This window comes from Tamandua tetradactyla, chromosome 14, assembly GCF_023851605.1.
Source record: "Tamandua tetradactyla isolate mTamTet1 chromosome 14, mTamTet1.pri, whole genome shotgun sequence".
In the NCBI taxonomy this organism is placed as follows: domain Eukaryota; kingdom Metazoa; phylum Chordata; class Mammalia; order Pilosa; family Myrmecophagidae; genus Tamandua; species Tamandua tetradactyla.
This window is the reverse complement of record NC_135340.1, coordinates 82339420-82360732: the sequence shown is the minus strand read 5'-3', so window position 1 is coordinate 82360732 and position 21313 is coordinate 82339420. Positions and strand designations below refer to the sequence as shown.

The 21313-nt window shown below is 35.2% G+C and overlaps 1 protein-coding gene across 9 annotated transcripts in view; it reads left to right on the top strand.

Annotated features, from left to right (window-relative positions):
• Positions 1-21313, top strand: part of DPP8 (dipeptidyl peptidase 8) — an 80915-nt gene that overhangs the window by 34537 nt on the left and 25065 nt on the right. For all 9 annotated transcript variants that reach the window (XM_077128245.1, XM_077128244.1, XM_077128239.1 and 6 more), the window contains 7 exons: positions 2354-2464; positions 3621-3749; positions 5447-5508; positions 11034-11134; positions 12420-12597; positions 13445-13604; positions 15879-15958. In XM_077128245.1, the coding sequence (XP_076984360.1) occupies positions 2354-2464; positions 3621-3749; positions 5447-5508; positions 11034-11134; positions 12420-12597; positions 13445-13604; positions 15879-15958 (821 nt within the window). The remainder of the gene's footprint in view (positions 1-2353; positions 2465-3620; positions 3750-5446; positions 5509-11033; positions 11135-12419; positions 12598-13444; positions 13605-15878; positions 15959-21313) is intronic.

Genomic DNA, 21313 nt, shown 5'->3' with positions numbered 1-21313 from the left:
GGTAATTTGTTACTACTCACAATGTGTAGTGGTTGAGAATACTACCTGGGTTTGAGTCCCAGCTTTGCAATTTACTAGTTCTGTGACCTTAGGAGAGTTAACCTCTCACTTAGTTACCACATCTGTAAAAAATGTTAATAATCTGTCCTCCTAGGATTGGACATATACTGTACAGTATATATAAAACTGAAAGAGTTAATATTTGTGACGTGTTTAGAAAAGTGCCTGAGTATTTGTGAAGTGTTTGTTTAGATAAAAAGGTAGGTAGGGAGTGAGCATCACCAACTTATTCTGCCTATTCACAGTAAGTTTCCAAGTGAAAGCCTCCTTTTAAATGGATGTAGTCAGCAGGTATATGTATGTGTTTATTCTTGACCTAGTGTGATGAAACAATTTAAAATATCAGCCTCTAATCTAAATGACTTACCTTATTGGGAAAACAGAATGATGCCATATAGTTATTTAATAAATAACTAAGAATTGAGATCTGTAATAAGTGGTTAGTAGATACCAATTTATGGTACCTATCTTCATTTCTGATACAGTCCATAATATAAGATAATATGGAGTAATTGAAAGATACAAGAAAATGAGCTCTGGTCTTAGCTTTATCATTGATTCCAAAATTCAGAAAGCTCTGAAAAATGAAAGCTCTTTTCATTAATTTAGTGCTAAAACTCTTCTGGTGGCAAAACCTGACCTGAACTGACCTCAAGATATTTATAATCTTAATCCTACTTAGTGTGTCAATTTATAAGTTTACTGCAGGGATACTGGTGTATTTGATTACAGGATATTTGATTACCATGCTAGAGATGTTACATAAACTACTATGGATGTACAACATATGTAAAATTCCCAAAATTCTGAATTCTAAGCACTTCTGAACTCATAGTTTTCTGATAATGGATTATTGGTTGATACTGCACATTTATTTCAGACAATATAGAAAATCCAGATAAAGAAAAATAAAAAATTGAGACTTACCTATAAAATTAAAATTGCTCTGAGATATTACTGTACACCTGCTAAGACTGGCTAAAATGAAAAAAATTGAGAACACTAAATGTTGGAGAGGAACTTTTATACATTTCTGGTAGGACTATAAAACAAAACCACTGTGGAAAACTGACATTTTATTGTAAAGTAAAACTAACACTGTAATGTCCAGCCATTTGACTCCTAAATATTTGTTTGAGAAATAAAAACATGCCCACAACGTGAATGTTCATAGAAACTTTATTCAAAATAGTCAAAAACTGGAAGCAGCTCAGGTGTCCATTAGTAAGAGAATGGATAAAAGAGCTGTAGTATATTCATACAGTGGAATACTATTCTGCAATGAACAGAATTGAACTACTGATACATGTAACAACATTGAGAATCTCAAAAAGAAATCAGACACAAAATATAATGTATGATTTCTAGTTTATGCAAAACTGACCTGTGATAATAAAAGGCAGTTCAAGGATTGCTTCTGGGATGAGAGTGGATATTGACTAGGAAGAAGCCTGAGAAAGCATTCTGGGAAGTTTGAAATATATGACTTGAAAGAGGTGTGGTATATAAATATATGCATTTCTCAAAAATAAACAGTACATGGAAGATTTATAAATTATTCAGGAATTGAAAAAGGGACTTGCCCATAATCCCACTACTTGGATATAATCCCTGAAAACATTTTGGTTTATATCCCAAGACTTAAAAAAATATATATATGTATAACATTTTTATAAATGTAATCACAATGTGTCTATCATTTAGTAATTTGCTTTTTTTTTTTTACTTAAATGTGTTGTAAACATATATTTCCCTATACCATGAAATTTTCTGTAATTATGGCTTTGTGATTTTTTTTTTTAATATAAACAAGAGGTACCTTCAGATTATTAGTTGGAAACCTAAATGTAAAACAGATAAAAGCTGAGCCCCTCTGTTTGAAGAGAAGAGAGAAGCAGGTGAATTATATAATCTGTAAGATCTGTTCTAGATCTTAAGATCTAGCTCTTTGTGTAGGAAAGTTATAAGTCACTTTTTCCATGATCCTAACTAAACAAGATAACAAGAAACAGTTCTGGAGCATGTTGTAAATGCTTTATGTAAGTCACTCATTTAGTCCTCGTAACAACCTGACAAGGTAGGCTTTTTGCTCTATTTACATGTAGATTACTTAAGTTGTGCGAGACAGGGTGATTTGCCCAAATTCAGACCGTTGGTAAATGATGGAACTAGATTTGAACTCTGGTTCCAGAGTCTAACACAACATTGCAACTACCCCTCAAACTGAGTCCTTATGCTTTGTACCTACAATAAGATAGCTTCTTGTGATGATGTTGTTTTTATGTTTATCTAGAGCTAGCCAACATGGAAGAGGATCCCAGATCGGCTGGAGTTGCTACCTTTGTTCTTCAAGAAGAGTTTGATAGATATTCTGGCTATTGGTGGTGTCCGAAAGCTGAATCAAGTAAGAGGATTCAAAGTAATATATTACAGGTCAATTAAAGTCTTATGAAATTCAACTACATTTTGGTTAAGTGCACAGATTCTGTATCTTGGACAATAGATTGTAAAGTGATGAAGATTGGATTCTACTGGTAGTTATTTGAAATATACAGATCTATCTCAGTTTAATGAATTCTAATAAAAATATTTATATGGTGGTTTAGTGTCTCAGATCCTTTGCCTCCCTTTGCCATTTTTTCACCTTGAAGCTGGTTTTGGTAATATTGGTGGCTACACTGGTAGCAAAATGAAAACAGCACATTGTAATAAATCACTGTAAAAACTTAATGATTAAAGTATCTCCAAGAACAGGTGACCAAATCAGTGTATGTACAGATGGAGGAAAAAAAAAGAACAAATTCCTTCTTCTGGGTGAATTTGCAAGCATTTTATTGACTGAGACAGCTCTTTAAAATAGTAGCTTTCGAACTTTTTGACCCAGTTAGAAATTTGTTTACATTGTGGCCCAATACATAGTACATATAGTGTACAGTATATATAAAAAACTGAGGCGGACCACAGTGGCTCAGCAGGCAGAGTTCTCACCTGCCATGCTGGGGACCGGGGTTCGATTCCCAGTGCCTGCCTATCAAAAAAAAACTGAAAGCAAATCTCATTAAGTAATAGCATCCTCTGTGTGGTACATTCAGAGGTGTATAGTTTTTTAAGTTACAAAACGTTTTACCATAAGAATATTTGTTAGAACATGATTTTGACATGAAAGAAATCATTCAAAACAACTAGATTTAAACAGCACTTATTTTTATAGGAAATATTATACATGTAATTAAGTAATTCCTTTTTCAACAAACAATGTACTCAGTTCAAGGTATGCAAAGACCAAAACCCTTCAAAAGTTTTTTGTCCAGACTTTGAAAAATATGTAGATTCTCTCTTCAATTTTTGCCCACCAAAAGAGGGACCTTTAATTAGTAAAAGTGGTTTAGAAATAATTCATCTTACCACTACAAAGACTGGTGATATCTGCATACATAAAAGGCAACATTTTTACATAAATTATTTTTCTTATGGGCATTCTAATACTACAGGGAATGGACAGTTATGATTGTTTTCTAGATTAATTCTTCTAAATTTTTAACATCTAAATTTCTTTTAAGCTCCCAGTGGTGGCAAAATTCTTAGAATTCTGTATGAAGAAAATGATGAATCTGATGTGGAAATTATTCATGTTACATCCCCAATGTTGGAAACAAGGAGGGCAGATTCATTCCGTTATCCTAAAACAGGTATTATAATCTATTGACATTTATATTCACTCATTTCCTCTTTTCTGACAGGATTCTCTCTGTAATCACCCAAAGATATAGCCAATATTGGTCATTGATAGCCTTAGTAAAGATGAGTTCATTAAGTGTCGCTACAATAGATTTTTTAATTACAGGCTTATCCTTTTTCATTATTTTCAGAGGTAGGGATGTGCACAAAATTGGTTACTTCAAAGAATGAGTAAGAATCTGCTTTTGTAAGCAAATAAAAGATTTATAAGGGATTACAGTCTTAATACATAAGTGATTTTCCCCCATTTTGCTGTTTACAGCATTTCAAATTGTAAAAATGATACAGAGTTTCCATTCTTTATTTCTTACTGAATCTTGCTGTTTTTCAGCTTCCTTTTTTTTCATACCCATATTAAAAGATAGGAATTTGAGATGGTACTCTGAGATTCTTTTGCTATAAAGCCCTAACTATCTACAATATTCCTGACACACACACCCCCAACCAGACCATCCCGGCCAATCCTAAAGGACACCTAGGGCAATTTATAAGATTCCACAAGGGTTCCAGACACTAGAGTAACTTGCCAGAAATTAACAATGTCCAGATGGGTCCCTGGTCCAAATAAATCCTGAAACCTAGCCCAGACTCTCTAGAACATCAGATAGTTCCATCTCCCTACCCCGTATTAGTGACAGACCCTTCCAATAGCAAAAATTTAGAATTGCCATAGCCCAGACAACCCCAGTGAAAGGTATGGAAAGATCAAAGGTGATGGTGGAATTATGCATAGAAGATAGAACTTAACAAATGAGTATGAATGCTGAATCATTACATTGATATCTATTTTAGTCTCCAGTATTTTAGAGCAGCTAAAAGTAAAAACCTAAAATTGTGAAATTGTAACCCATGTCAAAGTCTGAAATATGTTCTATTACTAATTGCGGTGCTGTGCTTTGAAATTTATAGCTTTTTTGTATATACATTATTGTTCACAAAAAAAAGGGGGAAAAAAGTCGATTGTGATGATAAAAAAGTACTTAAGCCCTCTAGCCTCCTGTATTCTGGAGCAGCTAGAAGGAAAAATATGAGAGGGTGGTATGGTAGCCCACGACAAACTCTGGGATCTATCCTGTAACCACTTTTTGAAGAGTGCTTTGAAAACTCTTGCTTTTTTTTATTTTTTTGCTTTGTATATATGTTATACTATACAATAAAAAAAAAGTTAAAAAAAAAATTCCTGACCCAACAAATTAAAAAAAAAAAACAAACACAATATTCCTGACTTAACTGAAATGTAGAGATGATTGTTCTAGCAAAGTTATTTTTTTTTTTTTTTTTTTTTAAGGAAAGACAGAGAGAAGGAAGGAAGGAAGGAAGGAAGAAAGGGAAACATCTTTAAACATTTTCTTGTTTTATTGTATTTTGTTTTTCCGTTTTTTGTTACATGAGCTGGGGCCGGGAATCGAACCGAGGTCCTCCGGCATAGCAGGCAAGCACTTTGCCCGCTGAGCCACCGCGGCCCACCCCACTAGCAAAGTTATTTTGAGTATGAGAAAATGTAACCTCTCTAGTTCCCCTCTTATGAACTAAAATAGGCATTTCCTGAGATCATTTAAATAGTAAAATTATCTGACCTAAAAAAAAAAAAAAACAGTTTGAGTAATTTTGGATATGTATTACTACTAATTTATGTCTCTTTCCAAAGGTACAGCAAATCCAAAAGTCACTTTTAAGATTTCAGAAATAATGATTGATGCTGAAGGAAGGGTGAGTATAGAATGTTGATTATGTCTTTTGACTAGCCTAGTCAGTTAGTCTAGTAGAGATCTTAAATACACTTCATTTTTTGGATTCATTGAATTTGCTGAGACATATGTGGCTCATAATTTCGGGTTGACCTGAAATGTGTATTTACCATTTCTTTCCAGTAGTCTTTCCTCTTTGCTGTGTTAATCTCTAAATGAATATTAAAAAAAAATGATACTGTGGTTATTGTCTGTTTAGTTACCTTCTGTGTTGGGTAGATGTCTGTGGTGGATTAAATATCTCATTTCTTTTGTACTGATGCTTTCCATTTGGGCAGTCAAATGCCTATAAATTGCATGTATTGGTTAAGAAGCAGCCTTGTCTGCTAGACTATTTTTTGAGGGGGGTCACTTTATTGAAGAGAAAGAAAGAACACACTTTAGGGGTGAATATAGGCATGCTCATGGGAGAGATATGCCTCTGCTAGACATTTTTTAAAAAATATTTTTGTTAAGATATCTTTATGCACATACAGTCCATCCAAAGTATGCAATCAGTGGCTCACAATATTATCACATAGTTTTGTATCCATCAGCATGCATCACTCCAGATAAAGAAATAAAAATAAAAAGCCATACATTTCATACCCCTTATCCCTCCATCTTATTGACCACGAGTATTTCAACCTGCCCAATTTTTAACCCATTATCCCCTCATTATTTATTTATTTATTGTCCTTATTTTTTTACTAATAGTATTTATTGTTCTTATTTTATATCTATACCTTCGATAAAGGGAGCATCAGACACAAGGTTTTTATAATCATGTAGTCACATTATAAAAGCTTTATCATTATGCAGTCATCTTCAAGAAACATGGCTACTGGTACACAGCTCCATAGTTTCAGGCAGTCCCCTCTAGCCACTCCAATACACCACAAACTAAAAAGAAGCATCTATATAATGCATAAGAATATCCTCCAGGATAACCTCTCAACTCTGTTTGAAATCTCGCAGCCACTAAAACTTTATTTTGCCTCATTTCTCTCTTTTCCCTTTTGATCAGAATGTTTTCTCAATCCCATGATGCCTGGGATTTCTGTCCCACATTGCCAGGGAGATTTATACCCCTGGAAGTCATGTCCCATGTAGGAGGAGAGCAGTGAGTTCACCTGCTGAGTTGGCTTAGAGAGAGAGGGGCCACTCATGAACAATAAAAGAGGTTCTCTGGGGATAACCGTTAGGGATAACTATATATTTATCTTATCTTTTGGCAGGAATAAGTTTCATGGGAACGAGCCCCAAGAGTGAGGGCTCAGCCTATTGATTTGGTTATCCCTACTGCTTGCAAGAATGTCAGGAATTCTCTGAATAGGGAAGTTGAATATTTCCTCCTTTCTCCCCAGTTCCCCAAGGGGATTTTGCAAATATTTTTTTATTCACTGCCCCAGTTACTCTGGAATATATCAGGGTATCACACTAACTTCGACAAACCAACAAGATCTTATGCCGTATTCAAGATTCCTTGTACTTATGATGTTCAACTAAACTGACCATACAAATTAAATTAGGTAAAGCGATAACCCAAACATCTTTCCCTTTGGTCTCACACAGAAGTTGAAGTTCTAAAATATGAACCATATCATCCTTTACCCTGTTTGAAGTTCTAAAATATGAACCATATCATCCTTTACCCTGTATTCTGATTCACCTTAGTCCTATCCAAAATCAGCTTCATTCATATCTCTAGTCAAAATCTGTTCACTTTTTCAACTATTTTAACAGTTGCTGTATGGGGTAATGCTCACTTTCATAGCTTTAGAACTCTTGCTCTGAGTCTTAGGTATCGCACAAATACCTGAAGTTCCAGGGAATGACCAGGTAATACGCAATAGCTCAGCATCTCAGAATTTAGAAATAACAGTTACAACTCCAGAATAGATGTAACTGCTGTAAGAGCGTACAATCTCCCATTTGGAAAATTCCTGATATTCTCACAAGCAGTGGAAACAATAAATCAGTAGGCTGAGCCCTCAATCTTGGGGTTCGCCCCTATAAAATTTATCCCTGCAAAGGATAGGCTAAACCTACTTAAAATTAGGGCTAAGAGTCACACACACACACACCCCCAAGAACCTCTTTTTTTGCTCAGATGTGGCCTCTCTCTTTCTAAGCCCACAGAGCAAGTGAAGTCACTGCCCAGCCCCCTCTGTGGGATGTGACTCCCAGGGTGTAAATCTCCATGGCAACATGGGACAGAAATCCTGGGATGAGTTAGGACTCGGCACAAGGGATTGAGAAAACACTTTTGACCAAAAGAGGGAAAGAGAAATGAGACAAAATGAAGTGGCAGTGGCTGAGAGATTTCAAACAGCATTGAGAGGTTATCCTGAAAGTTATTCTTACACATTATACAGAAGTCCCCTTTTTAATTGATGGTGTATTGAAGTGCCTAGAGGGGAGTGCCTGAAACTGTGGAGCTGTGTACCAGTAGCTATGTTTCTTGAAGATAATTGTTTAATGATATAGCTTTTACATTGTGACTGTGTGATTATGAAAATCTTGTGTCTGATGCTCCTTTATCTAGGGTATGAACTGATGATTAAAAAATATGGATAAAAAATAAATAATAAGGGGAACAAAGGTTAAATAAATTGAGTAGATTGAAATACTAGTGGTCAATGAGAGGGAGGGATAAGGGGTATGGTATATATGAGTTTTTTCTTTTTTCTTTTGCTGGAGAGATGCAAATATTCAAAAAAAATGATCATGGTAATAAATACACGACTATGTGATAATGTTGTGAGCCATTGATTGTACACCTTGTATAGAATATTTGTATGCCAAGAATGTTTGTATGTTTGTTAAAGTTTACAATAAAAATACCAAAAAAAAGCATACAATGTAGGAACCTTTACAGTAGGTCCCAATCTGATAACCCATGCTCTCAATTTCAGTGTAAGTCCTTTTGAGTGAGGCATGATAATTTTTGCTTTTTTGCTTCTGACATTTCATTCGGCATACTGTCCTCAAGGTTCATTCACCTACTTGCATGCCTCACAACTTCATTTCTTCTTGTAGCCGCTCAGTCCGTTATATGTATACACCAGAGTTCCCCCTTCCATTCCTCGTTTGATGTACCCTTAGGCCACCTCCATCCATTGCAGATCGTGACTACTGCCACCATAAACACCAGTGTGCAATGTCCATTCCTGTCCCCACGCTCAGTCCTCCAAGTATATACGTAGCAGTGGGGTTGCAGGATCATATGGCAACCCCACCGCTAACCTCCTGTGGAACCACCACACTGCCCTCTAAAGGGGCTGCACCACTCTGCTTCCCTACCAACAGTGAATAGAACATCTTTTTCTCCACATTTTCTCCAGTACTTGTGTCTCTTGTTTATTTTTTTTTTTTTTTTTTTTTTTAAAGAGAGAGGGAGGAAGGGAAGGAAAGACAGAGAGAAGGAAGGAAGGATGGAAGGAAGGAAGGGAGGAAGAAAGGGAAACATCTTTAAACATTTTCTTGTTTTATTATATTTTGTTTGTTTGTTTGTTTTTTACATGGGCTGGGGCCGGGAATCGAACCGGGGTCCTCCGGCATGGCAGGCAAGCACTCTTGCCCGCTGAGCCACCGCGGCCCGCCCTCTCTTGTTTATTTTTAAACAGTTTTATTTGCACATCATAAAATCAACCTAAGTAAAACATCAGTGGTTCCTGCTATAATCATATAGCCATGCCTTTACCATCACAGTCTATATGAGGACATTTCCTTTCACAAAGAATCCCATACCCCTCCTCCATATCCCCCATAACTGACATTTAGTTTGGCATATTGCCTTTATTACATTCAATGGAAGCCTGTTACAATGTTACTGTTCACTGTAGATCCTAGCTTGCATTGATTGTATTTTTTCCTGTGTACCATCCCATTTTCAGCACCTTGCAATGTTGACATTCATTTTCCCTCATGCAAAAACAAAACATTCTTATATTTGTACATTTAATCACTATCACTCTCCACTCTAGGCACTCCTAAGTTATACCATCTCAATCTTTATCCTCTATTTTTTTTCTTCTGATGTCATACATGTCCCCAGCCCTTCTCCCTCAACTATACTCAAATTCAATATATTTATATTATTGTGCTACCATCAGATCGTATTGTGCTATCCATTCCTGAGTCTTTGTAACCAGTCCTGTTGCAAATTCTGTACTCCTTCAGCACCAAATGCTTAGTCTCTACCCTTTCTATCTCCAATAACCTGAGTTCTTAACTTTAACTCTCAAAGTTAGTTCATATTAGTGAGCATACAGTTTTTGTCCTTTTGTTTTTGGCTAATTTCACCTAGCATAATGTCCTCATCTACATTACGTGCTACATGACTTTATTCTGTTTTACATCTACATAATATTCCATCATATGTATATACCACAGCTTGTTTAGCCGTTCGTCTGTTGATGGACATTTGGGCTTTTTCTATCTATGGGCAATCATGAATAATGCTACTGTGAACATTGGTGTGAAAATGTCCATTTGTGTCCTTGCCTTCAATTCTTCTAAATATATACCTAGTAATGGGATTGTTGGATCATACCACAGTTCCATACTTAGCTTCCTGAGGAACCACCAAACTGCCTTCCAGAGCAGTTGCACCATTCTGCATTCTCACCAACAGTGAATAAGTCTGCTTCTTTCTCCACATTCTCTCTAACACTTGTCATTGTCTGTTTTTTTGATACTGGCCATTCTAATAGGTGTTAGGTAATATCTCATTGTGGTTTTGATGTGCATTTCCCTAATAGCCAGTGAAGCTGAGCATCTTTTCATATGCCTTTTGGCCATTTGTATTTTTTCTTCTGAAAGTGTCTGTTCATGTCTTTTGCTCAACATTTTTAAAATTGGGTTATTTGTCTTTTTGTTGCTGAGTTGTGGAATCTATATATTCTGGATATTAAACCCTTATCTAATATGTGGTTTCCAAATATTGTCTCCCATTGCGTAGGCTGCTTTTTTACTTTCCTGACAAAGTTCTGTGATGGACAAAAGTGTTTAATTTTGAGGAGATACCATTTACCTATTTCTTTTATTGTTGTTCACACTTTGGCTGTAAGCCCAAAGTTGTAAGTCTAGGAAACCACCTCTTCATGAGATTTATATTTACCTATATTTTCTTCTATATCTGCTAGACTTTTAAAGGAAAAAAGTTTGCTTAGCCAGGGCCATTTCATTAACATATTACACAAATGTATTTTAGGATAAAATATAGGGAACTGGGAGCTATTATTTTTTTGTAGGTACTAGATTAGGTATAAAATGTAGAAAACTGAACTTTTACCAGTAACTATCAAGAGTTCTGTTAGACATAAAGGTGATCAACTTAGGTAACCGATAACTTACTGCTGGTTTTGCTGTATCTTATGTGCTGTTTTTGATACCTAAGTCTAAAAGAAGTATCATGCTGTTAAATAATGGTTTAAGTAGACTGTGATCTAGTTAATTATCCAAGTTTTCTATAACTAGATTCTTTTTTTTCTTTTTTAATAGATTATAGATGTCATAGATAAGGAACTAATCCAACCTTTTGAGATTCTGTTTGAAGGAGTTGAATATATTGCCAGAGCTGGATGGACTCCAGAGGGAAAATAGTGCGTATGTTAAATTGTCACTTCTTTACACCTAATTTATGTTCCAGAGCTTTAGAAATGTCTGTGCTGTTAGGTTTGCTTTATTGTCGGAGCTGCTTTCACATGTAAATTTTCAGTGTAGTTATTTCTACAGCTGAATTATTCCTGAACTAAGTGGACTTAGAAATTTGCAATGCTAGAAGCATAGATAGATGTGTTCTGTCTGTTACTCAGCCAGTCATGGTTTCACAGTGTTATTTGTGGTTAAATTTTATGACTTTAAGGCTCGTACCTAAGAGTTGTGGTTTTTGGTTTTTCTTTAATATTGTAAATTTAAGCAGAAATATTTGTCAAATTTTATGTGAAGATGATTGTGTATAGTTTCTTTGTCTAAATATATAGACAACAGGAATTTCATAAGTCTGTCATTTGTTCGCTGGCATTCATTCATTCATTTATATATAGATAAATAACATAACTACATTATAACATTTCCCTTTTAATCTACTTTCAAGTGTACAATTCAGTGGTGTTAAAAATATTCATAATGTTTTGCTACCATCACTCCTGTCCATTACCAAAATTTTTCCATCTCTCCAGGTAACCTGTAATTTATTTCTTGTCTCTGAATTTGCATATTCTAGTTATTTGATATAGCGAAATCATGCAATATCTGTCTTTTTATGTCTGACTTATTTCATTCCGCATGGTATCGTTAAGATTCAACCATATTATAGCATGCATTAGAACTTCATTCCTTCCTGTGGTTACGTAATATTCCATTGTATAGATATATCACTTTTGTTTATCCATTCATCCATTGATGGGCACTTGGGTTGCTTCCACCTTTTGACTGCTGTAAATAATGCTGCTACAAACATTGGTGTACAAATACTTGCCTGATCCCTAATCTCAGTTCTTTTGTGTATATACCTAGAAGTGGGATTGCCAGGTCATATGGTAGTTCTGTGTTCAACTTTTTGAGGAACTGCTACTGTTTTCCACAGTAAATGCCCCATTTTATATTCCCACCAACAATGTACAAGGGTTTGACTAGCATTCTAGGGGGAATAAACAATTTCAAAAGCTACCTGTGGTTTTAGAAATTTAAAGAAAACCACTTCTAAAAAATGTTATCGAATTTACCTTTTTAAAATAAATGTATGCAAAAATAGAAATAAAAAAATAAATGTAGCGTATTCTAAATTAACTATTTGTAAATGATAGGAGAGAGAGTAGGGGGAGTATTTTTTTTTCCCGAAAGCTTGCTTTATTTCTGGTGCTTCTCTTTTATTCGTTTAAATAGTGCTTGGTCCATCCTACTAGATCGCTCCCAAACTCGCCTACAGATAGTGTTAGTCTCGCCTGAATTATTTATCCCAGTAGAAGATGACGCCATGGAAAGACAGAGACTCATTGAGTCAGTTCCTGATTCTGTGACCCCACTGATTATCTATGAAGAGACAACAGACATCTGGATAAATGTATGCAGCTTTCTCTGTACTTGGTTAAGTATTTTCTCAGAATGATAAAGCAAATTAAGTTTCATAACAAACTATTGAAATGATTTTTTTCAGTACAAAGGAACCATGAATATTATTTCCTTAGTTTGACTGTTTCAAGTCTGCATGATGGTTCTAGAATGCAATGATCTGTAGATAAAAGTCAGTGCCATTGAAATGGCATCTCCCTTGCTGCAGATTTGCTGTTGCTCCTGGATACATCAGGTGTTAAATACACAGCTTCATCTCCAGCCTCACCAGTTCTTCTAAGAGGACTTCAAAAGTCCTGTCTGGAAAAGACTTTTCTTAAGTTGGCCAGCTATATCAAAAATACCAGTTTTGGACTGAATTTTGCATTTTCCAATTTATCAGAAAAAACTTAAGGTATAAAAGAATTAAATAAAGCCAGCTCACTCACTGGCTGCATAGATACTTCATATGATTCACATGACACAATGAATATCTGTTTTCCCCTCAACTGGTAGAAAGGAAAAAAAAATTCCTCATTATTTCTATAATAAATTTATTTCATTAAGCAAATCTTGTGCCATATTTCAAAGGGTTACAAAGATGATGAGTTAAAAAAAAATGCTTTTGGTTGTGTACATTTGGCAATTTATTTCTCAATGAATCAAGTATTTGGCTAAAGAAAGATAAATTCTAAAGGCCCAGGCAAAATCTATAATTATAAATATGCCATACACCCTTAGCACTGACAATTATTTATACTTCAAATATGATTATCAAGTAATGCCACTTTCTCTAGCATAATTGAATTGTTTATATAGTATTTTCATGTATATAGTAAATTAAGCTATTCATTTTGCAGATCCATGACATCTTTCATGTTTTTCCCCAAAGTCATGAAGATGAAATTGAGTTTATTTTTGCCTCTGAATGCAAAACAGGTTTCCGTCATTTATATAAAATCACGTCTATTTTAAAGGAAAGCAAATATAAACGATCCAGTGGAGGACTGCCTGCTCCAAGTAAGAAATTTTTTTTTCATTTAAAAATATTGGTGGCAGAAGGTGGGAGGGACAGAGTAGTGTTCTTTTATATACTTGATAAGCAGAAGTACTTACTTCATTAATCGTAAATTGTAAAACTAATATATGAATACGTGCATGTGTCAAAAAAGGACAACGTTCTTGACAGATATATAATAAACTTAATAATGGGTAATCCCTGGATAGTGGAATTACTTATTTTTACTTTCTTTGCCTTGGTGTAATTTTTAATTTGTTTAAAGTGAACCCATACTATTTGTATATTAAGAAAGCTATTTTTTTAATGTTATATCATTATAGTTTTTTTTACATGGGTTTTTTTAAATACTATATGCATCTTCATTGAAGTCGATTTATAGTCACTTCGCTTCGAATTGATAGACTTAGGTTGCCCAAACTAAAATTAAGAATTGTGTCAGCTGAAGTTAATTTCTCTTTAAAAAGCGGTGGTTTCCTTCTAGGCAATATAATACAGAATGGATTTGTAAGGCTAGAAAAAGTAGAATGGTACGTTGCATACTTCTGCATTTTTTTAAACTGGAGTTCTAGTATTCTACTTTAATAATGTAGAATTCATTTTGGCAGTTTATGGTGCATTATGTTACATGCTTAACTACTGTTTTAACTTAACAGACTCAACATGGCCTTTTAAATATCATTCCAATTTGGGAAATGGTGAGCTACATCTAAGGACTAGCAGAGTGAATACTCTATGACTCTGCTTCTTTTTCTGAGCATAATTTTGTAAGGCAGACAAGATACTGTATGTCTAAAATAGGGACTGTCTTCTTGAGATCCTTAACTTGGCCCTCGGTGTGAAATTGCCCTTGCCAACTCCTCTGTTGTTCAAAAACTAAATCCTTTACGGAATTCCAGAAGGTTTAATGAGGACTAATCACAGAGCTGTATAGTTAATTGCCTAAAACACTTTAGGGACAGCAATAAAAAGATGATGATTTAAAATTTTATGGCCCAGTTAAAGAGCATAAGAAGTATTACCTCAGTTAACACTCACCTCAGAACACCAAGCACTGTACCCTGTCAGTGTCTGTTTCTGAGCTTCTCAGTTTGTCTGCCTCTTCTTTTCATCTCCTTCCATTTCTCTTCGTTTTTCTTGCTCTAAGTGTTTTTCCTTTTCCTTGATGTCCACTTCATTTTCTTCTTCCCTTCTTGTTTCTTCCTTAAATTACTGTAATGTGAAACAATTAGTATTTGTTTTATGTGTGTTAAATAATATTTTCTGACTGTAAATGCTAAGTTGAATTTTTGTATCTAAGAACAGTTAAACTGATTTTTTTTTCACTTGTGTGGACCCCTATGTAAGACCCTATACCTATACCATGTTATCTTCAACTGTCACGCCGCATAACTGTATGTATCAGAAGTTAGAAAAAGAGAAACGATTTTCGTTTTCTAACCTCCTCTTTAGGTCACTGAGAGAGCCTCATGTATAAGGAGAATCTCATAAAGATAAATGTGGCATGTTGGTATTTACTGTGGCAAAAACTTAGTCAGGCTTGGTTTTTGTTTGCAAAAGAAAAACAAACTACATTAAAATTTGTCTTCTGTGACTTTGAAAATAGTTTGCTGTATTTCTGAAAGAAATGCCTCAATCAAGCCATTAGACTTCTTTGACCTAATGAAGGTCTGGGAATGCAAGTGTTTCTGAGTTTTCTTAGCTTTTTTGGAAAAAAATTGTTCTCACATTACCTACCTGGATGCTTCTGTCACTATTCCAGACTATTATGAACACTCATAATGTCGATTTTTAAAAATATACTTTTAAAGATGTGAGGGTAGGTTCAGTGGTAGAATTCTTGCCTGTCATGTGGAAGACCCAGGTTCAATTCCCAGCCCGTGCACTTCCCAAACAAACAAAGAAACCCACAAAAACAAACAAGCAAGCAAAAAACTCAACAAATGGTGCTGCAATAATGGGATACTCACATGGAAAAAGAATGAAATGTAACCCCGCCATACAGCATACAAAACAAAAATGTAAAATTCATATAACATAAAATTAACCATGTTAAAGTGAACAATTCAGTGGCATTTACTGCATTTACTACATTTATTTACACTGTTGTATAACCATTACTGCTATATAGTTCCAAAACATTTTCATCATCCTGAATATAATTTGGATTTTTTAATGCAACTTTAAAAAAAAAGAGTATAGAATACTACTCTTTATTGTTTTAATTGCTAATAGTCTGGTATAAAGTACTGAATTATCACTATTTTTATCTTCAGGTGATTTCAAGTGCCCTGTCAAAGAGGAAATAGCTATTACCAGTGGTGAATGGGAAGTTCTTGGCCGGCATGGATCTAATGTATGTTCTTATTATTCTGTTTGGTCAATATCTGCTGTGTGTATGTAGTACTTAAAAATAAAAAATGCAACTTAATAGGACCACAGTGTTTTTGGAAATACTAAGTTAGGGTCTAAAGAACTTAAGTTGTTAGAATGAAAGAGTTTTAGTTTAAATTATAAATCTCACTCATTTTATAGCCCTGGTATTGTATGTATTCTGGTTCTTAATGGTCACTATTTTCAAATATATTATTTCTACCCAAGAAGGAAAGGGCTGGTACACACTTTCAGATTCTGGCAAAAATTGTGAGTTAAGATATAGTTTGAAAATTATTTTTAAATCTCTTATATACTACTCATTTCGTTTCTTTATTAGAAATTGTATTTACTACTTCTAATATAGTGATGATATTACAGTTTTACATTCTTAAACTCTTGAATTTTCAGTCAGCCCTTGCAAAGAGTGATGGGCATTTATACAGAGCTTAGATTGATAAGGAAGAAAAGGAACGTCTACCTGCTATTTAGTGCTCAGCGTGTAGTCTTCTATGCCAAGTCATTGAGTTCTAATTTTTTTTTCCATTTGTTAGTTGCTTGCATTTATTTCTTTCACTTTTCAGTTAGGTGGTTAGTTTCATGAAATCTCTAGGAACTCCATTCTTGATATGTGTGGCACATAGAGTTAAGTTAATTTATGCTACCAGGATATACCAAAATGAAAGTCTAAATGAAATTTCTTCAACATGATATGGAGTTTATTGAAGAATTATATATACTGGCTACTAAAGAGGTCACTTGTTCCCAGGATGATTACAGAGAAAGAATGAATCAGATTTGTGTCTCTGGTTGTTGTTGTTTGTGTTTGTTTGTTTTTTGGTAAATCTTTAGAATATAATAAGTGACCTTTAAAGTCTAACTTCCACTGAAGGTTTCATATTGCCTTTTGGTTATGTATATACAAATATGGTTTTTTCTGTTTAGGGGCCTCAGATGTTATTGTTATCTGAGAAAAATCTTAGTGTTCAGATCACAGAAAGCTACACTAATGTAAATTTCATGCTGTGTAATGGTTGTAGGTAGGATAGCAGACATTAGATAATATTCAAGCCAGCCCCTAAATTGTATTTATGCAGAACTGAACTTTATCTAGGTAACATAAATGCCTCTCTTCTAGTTGTAATCACATGTGTTCTATTTGCTAGCTGCTGAAATGCAATATACCAAAAATGGAATGTCTTTTAAAAGGGGAAATTTAGTAACTTGCAAGTTTATATTTCTAAGGCCATGAAAATGTCCCAATTAAAGCAAGTCTATAAAAATGTTCAAATTAAGGCACCAACGAGAAGTTACCTTCATTCAAGAAGGCCGATGAAGTTCAGGGTTTTTCTCTCAACTGGAAATACACAAGGTGAACATGGCGACATCTGCTAGCTTTCTCTCCTAGTTTCTTGCTTCATGAAGCTCTCCCAGGGGCATTTTTCTTCTTCATCTCCAAAAGTCTCAGGCTGCGTGGGCTCCCGTGGCTCTCATGGCTCTGTCACGGCTCTAAAAAGGGACTCCACAAAATGCTTCCTCTTTTAAAGGATTCCAGTAAACTAATCAAGACTCACCTGGAATGGGTGGAGTCTCATCTCCCTCTATGCAGAAGTTAATACCCACAATTGGGCGAGACACATCTCCATGGAGGTAATCTAATCAAAAGATTCCACCCAGCAATAATGAACAAGGATTAAAGGACATGGCTTTCCTGGGGTATACTACAGATTCAAACTGGCATAACATGCATCAGTTTTCATCCTTTTTATGTTATGTGATAAATTTGTCTCTCTCTTTCCTTCTTCCTCTTCTGTTTTCCATCTCTCTTTGCCCTTTTTGTTGTTACCTTTTTCCTTCTTCTTCTGCCAGTGACCCTGTCCCATCCAAAGATTTCTAATGGCAGTAATGGGTTAAGCATTGAGACTTTTAAGCCCATGTTCCCCTTATTATGGTTTTCTGTATATGGTCCCTGAACCAGTCACAAAGCATCATCAGCATCACCTAAAACTTGTGAGAAATGCAAATTTAGAGACCCTCCCCTAGACCTTCTAAATTAAACTCTGGTTTTGGGGCCCTGTAGCCTGTGTCTAACAAACCCTCTAGTTGATTTGTGATACTTCCATTGAATAAAGTACTTCCGTTGAATAAAGTAAGTCACATGAAACAAAGAAAAGATGGAGATGGGGAATTGACTGGCTATTTCTTCAGCTTTGAAAGGCTCAACTCAGCTGCTCAGTCAAGTTCCGAACCAATCCTAATACTTTGCAGAGATTAACACATTCCTGGGTAGCTTCATGAGTGTTTGTTCTGTATTTCCTATCATTTATATCCCTTTCCATATATGTCATGTAGAGGTCTATAAATCACAACTGTAGTATTCATTCATGCTAAAAAAATGTTTGATAATGGAGAAGAAGACTCTTGAAAGAAATGATGTTTTAAAACACCTGCTTTTAGCAATGTAGCTGTTTTCTTTGCTGTATAAAATATTATTTTGAATTTTATTAATCAGTGTTTGAGTAGGCTGGTGGAAGACTTTAAAAGGAACAATAAAAGAATACCATTTATTTAGATTTTTACTGTAATTTGGGAAGAATATTAAGTGAATTCAGTGGTGAGTTTACTTGTAGTTTTTTTAGTTCTGAATAAAGGCTTCAAAGATCTTCTCTATATTTATTTATAAACTATACCAGTATTGAAACTGTGATTCATTTAAAATATTCTTCAACCCAATAGATAAAATACTTTTGAAATTTGTACAAAAGGCCAAAAAAGTACTGCCTAAGATATGCTGTACTAACACAGAAATATACAAAATACTAAAGTTATATTCTTTGTAATATATGTTAATGGTTTGTCCTGATCTCCTCTTTAGGATATTCCACCACCACCCCTGTGAAAAGTTACTTTTTTTGAAAAGTTATTTTAATGAAATAATTTTTGTCTCTTAGGAAAAGCATATATTCTGACCAGATATAAAACTCTACCAAGGAAGGAAAAGAAGTGTAACTAATAAAGTATCAGTGGCAGAGAGAGTTCAGATAGAGTCAAGAGGCTACTCTGGAGGTTGCTCTTAATGCAAACTTCAGTTAGACATTGCTACCTATCATAACCTGCCAACCCCCAACCAGCACCGTTCCAGCCAATCCTAAAGAGCACCTAGGGCACTATATAAGATTCTACAAAGGTTCCATGCACTAGAGTAACTTTTCAGAAAACTACAACCACCAGATGGGTCCTTGAACCAGATACATCCTGAAACCTAGAAGGCCCAGCCTCTCCAAAATGTCAGATAGTTCCATCTTCCTACTCCATATTAGTGAAAGACCCTTCCAACATGAAAAAGTTAGAATGGCCATAGCCCAAGCACCCTTAAAGAGAGGGATAGAAAGATCAAAGGTGATGGTGGAGTTATACAGAGAAGATAGGATTTAACAAATGAATATGATTGCTGAATCATTTAGTCGATATCTCTTTCAGTCTCCTGTATCTTAGAGCAGCTAGAAGTAAAAACTTAAAATTGTGGAATCATAATCCATGTCAAACTCTGAAATATGTTCTACACCTAATTGTGGTGTTGTACATTGAAATTTATTGCTTTTTTTGTATATATGTTATTTTTCACAAAAAAGAAAGAAAAAAATTCAGTTGTGATGATGTGCTGGTTTGAAAGATGTATGTACCCTAGAGAAGCCATGTTTTAATCTAAATCCCATTTCATAAAGGCAGAATAATCCCTATTCAATACTGTATGTTTGAAACTTTAATCAGCTCCTCTCCCTGGAGATGTGATTTAATCAAGATTGGTTGTTAAGCTGGATTAGGTGATGACATGTCTCCACCCATTTGGGGTGGGTCTTGATAAGTTTCTGGAGTCCTATAAAAGAGGAAACATTTTGGGGAATGAAAGAGATTTCAGAGAGAGCAGAGAATGCTACAGCACCACGAAGCAGAGAGTCCATGAGCCAGCAACCTTTAGAGATGAAGAAGGAAAATGCCTCCCGGGGAGCTTCATGAGACAGGAAGCCAGGAGAGAAAGCTAACAGATGACACTGTGTTCGCCATGTGCCCTTCCAGCTGGGAGAGAAGCCCTGACTGTGTTCACGATGTGCCTTCTCACTTGAGAGAGAAACCCTGAACTTCATTGGGCTTCTTGAAGAAGATCTCTTTCCCTGGATGGATGCCTTTGATTGGACATTTCTATAGACGTGTTTTAATTGGGACATTTTCTCAGCCTTAGAACAGTAAACTAAACTAGCAACTTATAAATTCTCCTTTTTAAAAACCATTCTGATTCTGGTATATTGCATTCTGGCATCTAGCAAACTAGAACACCCACCTAGAATAAGTGACGATGCTTCCTGCTACTTGCATAGCGTTTACTAGTAACTGTTGTTGCGGGTGTGTCCCAAAACGATCCCAGATCATCAGCTCAGGTGTCTGCAGCAGGTCAGGGTTCCTTCTAGCCTTTAGGTGCATGGAAGCCTGTCTCTCTTGGTGGGAGATGCGTCCTGGTGCAGAACGGAGCCTTACTGCTGGAGGTCCACATGCCCAGCCTCAGAGGGGTCCCTGCCTCTGAGCCCCCAGCCCCAACCTGCATGCGTCTGTCTACATTGCTAACTCTGACTCTATGTTTTTACCATGTCATATAAATTCTCAGTCAGCCTGTCTTGTTCAGATTGTGTATGTCATTATATCCAATATTCTTTTAACTACTGTGTGATCAATAAGATTCCTATAAGAAATAGTGCTTTTTAAAAAAACAAAAGAAAAAAATACCATGCTGAGAGGGGCGACTTCTAACCCACATTAGTGGGTTGTCGCTTTATTTATAGGCTCTTGAAAACAGATATTTTTTTTTATTAAAAAAAAAAATTACAAGAAACACAAACATTCCCAACACATACACTCAGCAATTCACAATATCATCACATAGTTGCATATTCATCATCATGATCATTTCCCAGAACATTAGCATCAATTCAGAAAAAGAAATAAAAAGACATCAGAAAAATAAAACAAACAGAAAAAAAAATTTACATACCATACCCCTTACTCCTCCCTTTCATTGATCACTAGCATTTCAAACTAAATTTATTTCAACATTTGTTCCCCCTATTATTTATTTTTATTCCATATGTTCTACTCATCTGTTGACAAGGTAGATAAAAGGAGCATCAGACACAAGGTTTTCACAATCACACAGTCACATTGTGAAAGCTATATCATTATACAATCATCATCAAGAAACATGGCTACTGGAACACAACTCTACATTTTCAGGCAGTTCCCTCCAGCCTCTCCATTACATCTTGGTTAACAAGGTAATATCTACTTA